The sequence below is a fragment of the Muscardinus avellanarius genome (assembly GCF_963383645.1).
Source record: "Muscardinus avellanarius genome assembly, chromosome: 9".
NCBI lineage: Eukaryota > Metazoa > Chordata > Mammalia > Rodentia > Gliridae > Muscardinus > Muscardinus avellanarius.
Window position 1 is genome coordinate 54,060,425 of NC_137795.1, and position 12,473 is coordinate 54,072,897.

The 12,473-nt window shown below is 36.6% G+C and overlaps 1 protein-coding gene across 10 annotated transcripts in view; it reads right to left on the reverse strand.

Annotated features, from left to right (window-relative positions):
- Nucleotides 1-12,473, reverse strand: part of CACNA2D1 (calcium voltage-gated channel auxiliary subunit alpha2delta 1) — a gene marked incomplete at both ends in the record, with an annotated part of 507,019 nt that overhangs the window by 397,977 nt on the left and 96,569 nt on the right. For all 10 annotated transcript variants that reach the window (XM_080701701.1, XM_080701708.1, XM_080701709.1 and 7 more), the window contains one exon: nucleotides 4,990-5,071. In XM_080701701.1, coding sequence (XP_080557827.1) covers nucleotides 4,990-5,071 — 82 coding nt within the window. The remainder of the gene's footprint in view (nucleotides 1-4,989; nucleotides 5,072-12,473) is intronic.

Consider the following 12,473-nt stretch of genomic DNA (forward strand, 5'->3'; position numbering starts at 1 on the left):
ACCTTCAGCTGAAGTTTAAAACATTGTTATATATTAAGTAAACTAAAAATATCATAAGGTATAATTTCTTTCCCGCAATTTTTTTCTTGCCTCAATTATTTCATCTACTTTGTTGATATGCATATGCAATTGATGGATATATGTATCTTCCCAATGAATGGACAATGGAATAATTCCACAGTGATTTTTTTTTTTTTGGTGGTACTGGGGTTCCTGGAAGCCCTTCTACCTCCGGGCTACACTCCCAGACCTCTTTTTACATTTTTATATTTGGAAACAGGGTCTCCTAAGCCAGCGCGCACGGCTGGCTTCGAACCTATGCGATCCTCCTGTCTCTGCCTCCCAAGCGCGGGGATTACAAGCGTGCGCCACCACGCCCGGCATCACAGTGATATTTTAAAACTATTAACACATCAGAGACAACACTACTAGTTAAAGCTTCGTCACAGTTAATCTTGAACACAAGAGAGACAAGTAACCCAAGCAAAAGTCTGTTGTGTGTTGAAGTTCTTTAATACTATTTATCAATTTTCTTTGGGCTACTAATTAATGATCCTGTAAAGTAATTCTCATAAATTCCTACATATCTGTAGAGACCCTGAAAAAGTACAGGTTGTCAGTAAGGACATGATCCCACTCACCGTGCATAGCAGCAAATGTGTATGTGGTTATGTTGTTTATGACTAGGCAAAACATAATATGCATGCAAAGGTTACACTGGCATGAGCATGTGCCATTTTGCCCAGAACCCTATATAAGGGTTCATTACAGTTCAACCTGCTCCAGTGACTTTGGGAATCAGACATTTGCCTTCTAAGCAGTATGATGTATATGTATACATTTCATATATATATATATATATATATATATATATATAATAACTGAGTATATTCTGTAAGTGGACATATTACAGGGACTGATATGCAGACAACTATTGGAAAATTCTAGCTGCTGTGTGGGTGGTAAAGACCATCACTAGAGGACATCCCTATTATGCTCCCTTACAACTTCCCCAAGCCACAAGGATTATGAATGTATGGCAGTACAAGTTACTGGGGGGGCATGGGGAAATTAGATAAAGATACTAAAGCTAGAAGAGGTAAGTGTAATTCTCCACACTTAATAGCCCATTCAACTATACCATGTGGCCAGTGCAAAAACCTGATGGTGTATGGCAATGGATTATTCGGACATAAAGTACTACTACCCTTGCATCCAGTGGTACCCAACATTTCAAAACTGAGAGATCATCTATCTCATGAACTTAAACAGTTCTATGGTGTCGTTGATTTGGCAAACGTCTTTTGCTCCATTGATAATACTCCAGAGAGCCAGGGACAATTTGCTTTTACCTGGCAAGGGTGCCAATGTACTTTTTTGGTATCACCCCAGGAATATCTGCATAGTCTCACTTTGTGTCACAGTCTGGTGGCATAGGATTTGGTCTCTTGGTGGAAGCATGAGGCTATATGATCATACCATTATACTGATGACATTATGCCAACCTCTACTTTTCTTGCAGAACAAGAAACAAATGCACACAGCCTCCGAGCTGCTCTCCAGGAATGAGGGTGCCTGTCAATGAAGACAAGGTCCAGGGACCTGGATATTCTGTCAAATTCTTGGGAATTGTCTGGTCCGTTAAGCAAAGGTGATATCCAAACAAGGGATAGAAAAGATGCAAGCCTATCCTTAACCAAAAATGGTCAAACAGAGCTCTGAATGGTGACTCTGTGCATGTTTTTCTCACTGGAGATGTGACCACCAAAACCTCCCCTGCAACCATAGCTGGCCACAGACAGGGCCCTCTAGCAGTATTATTTTGGCAATTTGGCTCATTACATTGATTCTTGGCCTTCATGTAAAAGCCTAGTTGCACCTGTGAAGCCAGGAAAAATAATTACATTCATTAACTTGGGAAGAAGTATCAGTTCCATAATGTTGACTTTCTGTCCAGGGACCTACTAAATTTCTCCACATTTTCATCTTCTGGTCCTCACCATACATTCAACACTACTAATCTGGATAGTTCAGTGGTAGAACCTATCATGCATGAGGCCCTGAGTTTGATCCCCCAAACCAAAACCAGAATCAAACTAAACCCAAAACAATGGCCCCCTACCTTTATTCTGCTCAAGTCCAACATCCTTCTGCATATTTTTACTTTAAGTTCCTATAGCTAAAAAAAAAGGTGAACCTATTTTGCCCACATCATGGATCTTCTCTCTAAAAAATTAGGCGTATGGTTTCTAGTATCTTATAAAGGGACACTCCTCATAAACACTATACTTGAATTATGCTTCCAGCAGTGAATTCTGTTCAGTTTCTAACACACATGCATGTGTAAGTGCACATACATGTTATATAACATACAACTTTTATTAATAATTTATTTTTCTGTCATTGTATTAAGGTGTGTGTCTCATCGGCAAAAACAAATTAAATAACTTTCATTCTACTTTGTCATTATTTTCAAATCATATGATTAAACCAATATGTTCAGTCTAAAGTTATCTATGCTTCATAAAACATAATAGAAAATAGGTGAGACTTTTTGGGGGGGGTGGTACTGGGGTTCCAGGAAACCCTTCTACCTCTGGGCTATACTCCCAGACCTATTTTTATATTTGGAAACAGGGTCTCTTAAGCCAGCAAGGCTGGCTTCAGACCTGCGCGATCCTCCTGTCTCTGCCTCCCCAGTGCAGGGATTAGAAGCGTGCGCCACCACGCCTGCCGAGACATTTTTCTGATTAATGACTTATTGTGAAACACAGCAAGAGAAGTTTCCCATAGTAACACTGAAAGTAACAATGAAGTCAGCAAAGCAAGTGGTTTTCGAGACCAGAAAAACACTGCAGGAGAGACAGAGAGCCTCTCAAAAACAGTTTATTTTTAATCTCAATATACCAATAAAAAGACTCATATAATTTATAACCAGAATCTGTCATTTGACTTTTTTTTCTACTTGTTGTTGAAAAAAGCTGCATGTTCAGTCAACTTAAAGGGCTTTTGGATAAAAATTAACAAATAATATTTGTGGAACTTCCACAAATCCTATTACTATCCTACACATTTCTACATTCTAACATATTTGCCCCCCAAAAATTAGTGCTGATATGAAGTATCAGCTCACAGTAGCTTTCAGACATCTTTGCATCCCCAGCAATGGAGATATTTGATGAGTAGCATCAGTTCTCTAAGGAGAGGAACAATTTCTTTGTCTACCCTAGGTAGCCGGCACATTGCTGGAACTGACTATGTGCTCAGTGAGTGTCTATTAGACTTGAATCTGATCACTGGTATTCACAAGAAACATCTCTCATTTCCAAATATGTTCCTACCTCACAGATACAGGTTACATATCCCTTATCCAAAATTATTGAGATTAGAAGTACTCTAGATTTCAGAGTTCTTCATATTGGGACTATTAGCACATACATAATGAGATATCTTGAGGATGGCACCCAAATCTAAACACACACAACCTAATCTTAGGTTTGCTAAACATACTCTTGGCTTAAAGCCTATCACTGTTTTATAGAGATTCTAGAATAAACTTTTAATTGCTTACCAGCAGTTCCTTATAAATTTATTTATTTATTTATTTATTTATTTATTTTGTGGTACTGGGGGTGAAACCCAGAGGCTTTGTACCTCTGGGCTATACTCCCAGAGCTATTTTATATTTTATTTGGAAACAGGGTCTCGCTAAGTTGCTGAGAGCCTCACTCAGTAGCTGAAGCTGGCTTCGAACCTGTGTGATCCTCCTGTCTCAGCCTCCCAAGCATGGGGATTACAAGCATGCACCACCACGCCCGGCTCTCTTTATGAATTTTAATTTGTATATAAGTTAACTATATATTCCAGTTTTTCCCAGAGATGCATGTTTACATGCAAGTAAAGCCTTCCTATTTTGAAAATGCGAAATCCAAAATGACCCCAAATCTAAAATTTTCTAATTACCTGGGATGGCTCCCTCAGTAGAGAATCCCACATCTGGCCCCACATGATGGGTCATAGTCAAAACAAAACATATACTAAAATTATTTTCTAAAATTACCTTCAGGCGGTCTATATAACTTGAATGTAAAAATACATGAATTGGGCCTTAATCCTAAATTTTTGAATCACATCAATTCAGACAATCAAAGGTTCAAAAATATTTGAAATCTTAAACAGCTCTTATCCCAAGCATTTATATTATATATCATATGTGAAATTTCTTTTATAATGCTTCACCTAATTAACCCAGCACATTTTTAGAATAAAAGGTGTCATTGCATCTTATGAGAGGACTTCCAAATTATTCCATCAGATACAGATAGAGCCAAAAAAAACATATTTAACTAGTAATGAATTTTACAGAATATATACATATATGTCTATATCCAAGTAAAATAATCTGTTAAAATGCCACACAAATATATATATTTCTGTTACAAACTTATTGTGCACATTCCTGTCATTTTCAAGCATTGTCTTAGAGTGATTTTCACAGCCAATTCAGAAATCATAAGAAAAATCATCTCTAGTAGTGTCTCCAGTTCTTGCACCAAAGCTTTTATTACCCTGATCTCAATGACTCCTTCTATTCTCTAGACATAGCTATAAAAACTTTTCAAATATTTTCAAAAATAAAACCTACCCTCAAAGAACAAAGATGTGTACCCACTGAGGATACTCAAACCTTTATAAGACTTGAAGTCATCACCATATGAGAAATTCTAAAGTATTTTCTGAAGAATAGTAATAAGTGCATGACACTCCAATCTGAATTTGAGGGGAGTATGCACATCAAAGAAACTAAGTAAAACTTATATGAAAACTATAAAGTTTGGCAGGGAAGTTTCATTCTCTCAGAATTTCACTACCAGATTCACATGAGAAATCATACCATATCTGTAATACATTTATGCACTTTTCTAGAAGATAGAAGTGCACTCAAATTATGCAAAAGATGAACAGGTTTCCCTGGTAGATTTTACTCACATCAACAAGCTGATTGACTCCACTTGCTGTTTTTGCTAATGTGACAAGGTCTTCTTGCATCTTATCCACCCATGACTTGATACTACAGAAATCAGAAAGAAGAAATGCTACGTCAGAACCTGGCAAATAAAGACCATATACTGATATTTTATATCCATGGTTCAAATACCTCTTTAAGTTGTCTTCAATCTTTCTGTCTCCTCCTATGCTCTCACTATATGTCCACCCTCCCAGTCCTCCTTCAAATTCTAAAATCATTCAACCTTGATGTGCACGCATTTTTATGATGCTAAAATGCATGCTGAGCAAACAGAGAAAAAGGACAAGGATGTCTTACGCAATCTGAGGGTAAACGTTCATATTTTTATTAAAATTCAGTTACTAAATAAAACATTCGACACTTCAAATTTGATATTTTTACTAAGAAGTCCTCTAAATACAATAGAAAGATAAAATGCAGTGTATTTGGAATATGCAAAAGTAATTCCACCATCCAGGGATAACCACTCTCGGCATTTTGACATATTCCCTTCCAGTCTTTTAAAATTCTTTTGCATGCGCTTGGGAGGCGGAAACAGGAGGATCACACAGGTTCGAAGCCAGCCGCACTGGCTTAAGAGACCCTGTTTCCACATAAAAAAGTATAAAATAGGTCTAGGAGTGTAGCCCGTGGGAGTGTAGCCCGGAGGTAGAAGGGCTTCCAAGAACCCTAGTACCACCAAAAAAAAAAAAAAAATTATTTTGCATGGTCGTTTCCTTTATATCCTATGATAAATATTTCTGCATACCATTATAAATATTCTATATATATTTCCTTTTAATAGGCACTTAATATTCATTATCTCTACATTGCATACTATACTTTTTTTTTTTTTTTGGTGGTACTGGGGTTCCTGGAAGCCCTTCTACATCCGGGCTACACTCCCAGACCTATTTTTATACTTTTTTTTTATTTGGAAACAGGGTCTCCTAAGCCAGCACACGTGGCTGGCTTAGAACCTGCGGGATCCTCCTGTCTCTGCCTCCCAAGTGTGGGGATTACAAGCGTGCGCCACCACGCCCGGCTGCATACTATACTTAACCATTCCCTTTTATAAAAGAACATCATCAGCTTCTACTATGAATTACATGCAGTAAGTATCTTAGTCAACAATGTAACAAATGTTTATCTCCACAGCTAGACTCTTAAAACTGGGAATTGCTGGATTAAAGCTGAAATTTTAAGGTAATGGTATTGACTTAAAATTATGATCAAAATATGAGTCCAATCTTCTTCAGGTATATTATGTAGATTAATGGAATGGGCATCTTAAAATATAAGCTATGAATATCAGCACATTTTAGAAAAACCTCAATCCATGTTCTATCTCATTTTTCTTAGCATTAGAAACATCTCCATATAACACATAATTTTCCTCATTCAAATAAATATAATTTAATTTTCAATTCCATCATTTATTTTCTTTTTGAATCCTCACAATGTAAATATAAGTATGTGTTTTGGCTGAAAGTGGTAGCATATAAAATCCTAGCTATTTGGGGGGGCTGAGGCAAGAGGCTCACAAGCTCAAGACTCGTCTGGGCAAAATAAAAATAACAGAGTTGGAGATGAGAGTTGGTTGAAGAGTGCCTTCCTGACATACATGTTGCCTTGCATTATATTTCTAGCACTAGATACACACACTCAAAAAGCATGTATACTTTTCTCTTTAGGCAAATATTAAGAAACATTAGTAACCTAGTAAAAATAATAAGAGATGGTCTATATTTGAATTTGAACTTTTCTCTATACATATATGATTTGTATCATAGAAACTATTATATGTATTTTCCTTAAATATTAGAGAAGAATTATATTAGTATATCATGCTCACCAATTTTTTTCAGATAACTATAAATGCAATGAAATAAAAATAAATGTGTAATAAAAACATAATATAGAATAGGGATCTAAATGAGGTTTAGGTAAAAATATAAAAGAATAATGAGCTGACAAAAAGGAAGAAAGAAAGCTGAAAGTCATAAAAAAGGATGAAGTGCCTTAGAGAAAAACAGTCATGATTTATGTGTGAAACAAACTAGTTAGTAAATAAAATAAATTAAAAATAGGAACACTTCAGTACAAATAAAACAAGGAACATTTATTGAGCCATGCTGTATAAACAGGACGGAAAAAGGTAAATGAATATCAAGAAGCAAAATAAAATATAAATTTACAGAACTATTAAAATGAATGGTGCACATAATGTGATTCTGATATTACATTTTGTAGTATTTATGAGCCGGTGCATATATTTCAACAATATTATGAGCACTAACCAATCAATATCCTTAATATTGCTATCAGATAAATATAATTGTGCCCCATTTTTATAGTGAGAACAAAAATTTATGGTGAAGTAAAGGTAGGAACAAAGAACACTGGCACTATTTCCTAATTCAGGTCAGACTCTTTCATGTTGTTAAGCAGCTACTGAGTAAGTCCTAGAACCGAGAGACACTGAATCATTTCTTCTCAAATAAGTTCCTGACACTGACCAATAGTAAAAAAGAGTTATACATCCTGGTAGCCAGGAAACTGAGAGGCAAAGTATAAAGTATATGCATATGCCTGTGTATATGTGTGTGTGTGTGTGTGTGTGTGTGTGTGTGTGTGTGTGTGTGTGTGTGTGTAAGGAAAGAAACTGAGTTCGTGACTGAATTTTGATCTATGCTAAACTAACCTGAAACATGAGTTCCACTTTGACACCTATGGGCACTGTCACTACCAATGTGCATTGAAGTGAACTTATTGGGAGCTAAAAAAACAATTCAGGACCTGATCAGTCTTCTCCACTTCACTAAGAAGCTGTCAGGAAGACTTTAGATAGCGAGAATTATTTTTCATGGGTATGAGGTATTACCTGGTTTGCCTAAAATATTACATAGGCATTCTGCTTTTCAACATTGAATTAAAAAGTCTAAGAAATAAGATTCTATTCACTATGAAACAGAAAATTGCAAAAGAGAAAATACTCTTATATGCAAATCATATCAGTCTTTGTCTTAATAAATTGTCAAGCACACATATGTATTTATATATGTATAATCACTAAGCAATATTTTTATTAAATTTATCCATATAATACTATTAAAACTTGGGAGACATTACAAAGGATGTGGCATTTTTGTGTAATAAGAAAGCAACATAGCACATCACTAGGAAGAATTTGTTCCTTGCTTCTTGTTAACCCATTCTACAATTACTACCTTCACTTCGAGAAGATACTTAAAGATAGAGGTTAAGTTGGGGTTAAAAATGGGTCTGGTAAGTCAGGTGTGGTTGCACATGCCTGTATTCTCAGGAACTGGGAGGCTAAGAGAGGAGAATTACATGTTGGAGACCAGACAGCAAATTAGTGAGACCCTGTTTCAAAATTAAAAAGTGGGGCCAGAATAGCTTTCTTAACTTCTTAACCTCCTGAAACATTTAAATCGCACTCTAAAAAATAATGGAGGTATAGTATTTTTAAAAAAATAAGATGCCAGACAGTAACAAGATCAAGTAGGTGTTTATGAACCTATGAAGAACGTTACCTGATGCCAGGGATAATGGCTTAGTGAGAGAACAGAAAGTGAAAAGGGAGGATCTAATTTATAGATAGATAATTTATAGATAGATAAGAAATAAGGAAGCCTCCTAGTAACCTTATGGTGATTAAAGGGGACAGGAAATGGAGGGGAAGACAATAGGAGCCATCAGCCCATCAGAAATTCTCAAGTATGGACAAGATTCCATGCTGTGTTGAATAAAGAAAGTGAATGGGATAAAGTATTGGCAATTGATTCGGGGACTTTCTCAGATTGTGATAGGGTGTTTTGATATAGACAGTATGGAAAAGGAAAATGTAGAGGGACACTGATGAGTTTTATTTGTTTGCTACGCTGGGGCTTGAACCCAGACCCTTGCACATACTTAGGCAAGAGCTCTACCACAGAGCTACAGCCCCAGCCAATTTAAGTCTGTTTTCATTTATTTAATTAAAGTTTTTTTTTTTAAGTCAATAGGGAATTGAAGGTACAAGGGTTCAGAGCTCTAGAAGGGAATTTAAAGATTTGGCAGTTACAATGTATATAAGGACATAGGTAAATCTTCCAAAGAAAGTAAGCAGAAGGAGGAAGAAAATAAACAGTAGTTAGAACTGCAGAAAATAACATTTAAAGAATGTACAGAGGAATCTGAGTAGTGGCAAGAGAGACGAACTAAGAACATTGGTACTAAAACCAGGCCCGGTGGCACATGCCTGTAATCCCAGCATGTGGAAAGCTGAGGCAGAAGGATCGCAGGTTGGAGACTATCCTCAGCAACTTAGGGAATCCTGCGTAACTTGGTGAGAACTTGTTTCAAAATAAAAAATGAAAAGGGTTGAAGATGTAGCTTGGAGGTAAAATGCTGCTGGGTTCAACCACCAGTACAAAAAGAAAAAAAAGAATAAGTGGTACTACAGAAGCCAGAGGCAAAAAAAAGGTTTCCAAAGAGAGGACAGACATTCACCAAATAAAGGGAGAGATGCTTATCCACATTAACTTTCCTAGGGGGAGAGAGAAACAGTGCAAAGATTGCAAAGTAATGGGGAAATAGGAGTTGGGCCTTCTTTCTGTTTATCATTATGTCATGAGTGTATTCATAAGCTGTTGAGATGGTTCTACTTTACGGTCTTTATTTCCTTTGCGGTAAAGGAGAAAGAATTCTCTGTTCAGAGAGAGTAGGTATTACAGTAGAGTTAAAAGGAACAGTTCCCATGTGAAAGAAGAAAGACAAGTAGAGAAGGAGAGATTAAAAACTGAAGGGAGAATATATAATTTATTGAGAGTGGGGTGCAAAAAATGCTACCCCAAATACAGCATGTTGGCATTTGACAACACGGCAAAAGCAGAAAGGTCTCTCTGACCTTCTCCCTCTTTTTTCTCCTGAAGAATCAGGTGATGGACATCCTGCCCTAAATCCAAAGGGAAGAAATGTCACACAGAAAAGTCACAAAGAATCTGAACAAACAGGCCTGGTTGGGTCCCCCCTAGGTCATCACCATTAGATCATATCCTTTTGTCCACCAATTACATTTCCACAATACTGTCCATAAAAATACACAGATGTCCTTGGGAGTGTGTCCGTTATCTGAAGATCCCTACATCACTTAAAAGCTTTATTTCATTCAATTAATTTATATGCTTTTCCCTAGTCAATCTGTATTATTTAATAGGGGTACCAGACATGAACCTTGCAATACATGAGGAAAGCAATCTTTTCTCCCCTATGACAAAGCAAAGCCTTTCAGAAGTCACTAGATTCTTAGGCTTTTCTTGTTCACCTGCTATACACCAAACAGTGAGAGAGCAGTAATAAGAGATGAATTAACAAATGAATAGACACTTCTCAAAAGAAAAAAATACAAATGGCCAATATAATTGAAAAATGTTCAAAATCATTGGCAATCAGGGAAATGCATATCAAACCAATACTGAGATTCCATGGAACTCCCACTAGAGTAGCAAGCATCAAGAATACAAACAAAAATAAATGCTGGTGAGGATAAAGAGAAATAGGAACTCTTACACACTATTGGTGGGACTGCAAACTAGTACAGCTGCTGTGGAGATCAGTGTGAAAGCTCCTCAAACTCTCTAAAGCATATAATGTACTTAAAGAAACATATCAAAGTCAACCACTAAGCCAAGCAGGGGAAGAAGGGAGGAGGAGGGAATGGGGCGGGAACTGGGTAAGGGCTAATGGGGTGATGTGTGCATGCATGCCTCCACCATCTTTTATCCCATTAAGATGTATAACTACAATGCACCAAGAAAAAATTTAAAAAAAAAACTGGAAATGGAACCACCATATGAACCAGCTATATCACTCCTGTGAATCTTTTCAAAGAAACTGAAGTAAGAAGAGTGTAGTGACACATGTAGATCCCTGTTATAGCAGCACAATTCATGATAACCAGACTATGGAACCAGCTTGGGTGTCTATCAACAGACAAATGGATGAGAAAACTATGGTCTATACACACAATGGAATTTTATTCAGTCATAAAAAGAACAAAATTAAGTAATTGCATAAAAATGGATGGAACTAGAGAATATTATGGAGAGCAAGATTAGCCAGTCTCAGAAAGCGATGGGTCAAATGTCTTCTCTCACACATGGAAGCCAGAGAAAATCTGAGAAACTAAAGGCACTTTGGATGAATAAGGGGAGATGCTAGTAGAATAGTGGAAGGGGTTAGGAGGAAAGAGGCAGAGAGGTGACATGGGAGATTTTATGATGAAAACAGTTCAAATACCCCTAAGTTCATCTATAAACAATATCAATTTCAGTATTATGGATGGGGAGGGTGAAAGAGCAGGGTGGGATCTGGAGGGAAACACACCAAGTGCTGTATTGCATGTATGTTTTTATCACACTGATCCTCGTTATGATGCATAGTCAATGCACCAATAGTAAATAATAAGAGAAATTAGCAAAACAAACAAACCTAACATGGCTAGAAGATAAAAGAATACATCTATGGAAAGCAGAAGTAGGAAGAAAACTTTTCAGATAAATGGATATAACTAGAACAACTGGAGAAAAAAGATAGTTCTATTTTATTCATCTCTATGTCCTTTGTAATATAGGTGGAAGAGTCATTTTCTGAGAGCTAGACAGTAGGTATTAAAGTAGGAAGTGAGAAAGAAAGCTGGAGGCTTAAAAAGAGTGACTGGAGAGTACTTAAGGATTTGCACTATACCGGAGGTCATCGGTTTCTGTTGGTACTAATCAGCATGGCTGTGTGAAGGTCTCACCAGTACTAGGTTGCAGAGAACATGATCAGAGAAAAAAAGGCACTCAGACGAATGTGGAGCAGATAACAGCAGGTGGGAATGGAGGACAAGAAAAAGTGCACTGAATGTCCAGACAAGTTCATGATCTCTACTGATTCTAAGTGAAAAACACTACTAAAACATTCATTAAAAGGTTTTAATACACTCATAAACAATGCTTGTTTTCTAAACCCTTTTTCTATGGAACCAAAAAATTCTAAAATAGCATTTCTAAAAAATATTACCAAATATTCAAAGTACTGCAAATTTTCAAGTCATCCTCATATTTTAAAAACTTAATCAAACAGCCATATAAAAAGAATATACTGAAGAAACTAAGGGAAGACAGTGGTGTACATTTTTAAAAATCTCATTTTTTATCACTTGAAACAATATACGTGTGTGCAAGTGTGTGTGTGTTACTGTGGATGAATCCTGGGTGCTTTCTACCTACAGGCTACACTCCAAGACCTATTTTTATGTTTTATTTGGTTATAGGGTCTCACTAAGTTACTGTGAGCCTCACTAAGTAGCTAAGACTGGCTTTGAACCTATGCAATCCTCCTGTCTCAGCCTCCCAAGTACTAGGATTACAAGTGTGCGCCAACACACACAACTATACATGTATTTTTGAAGGATAAA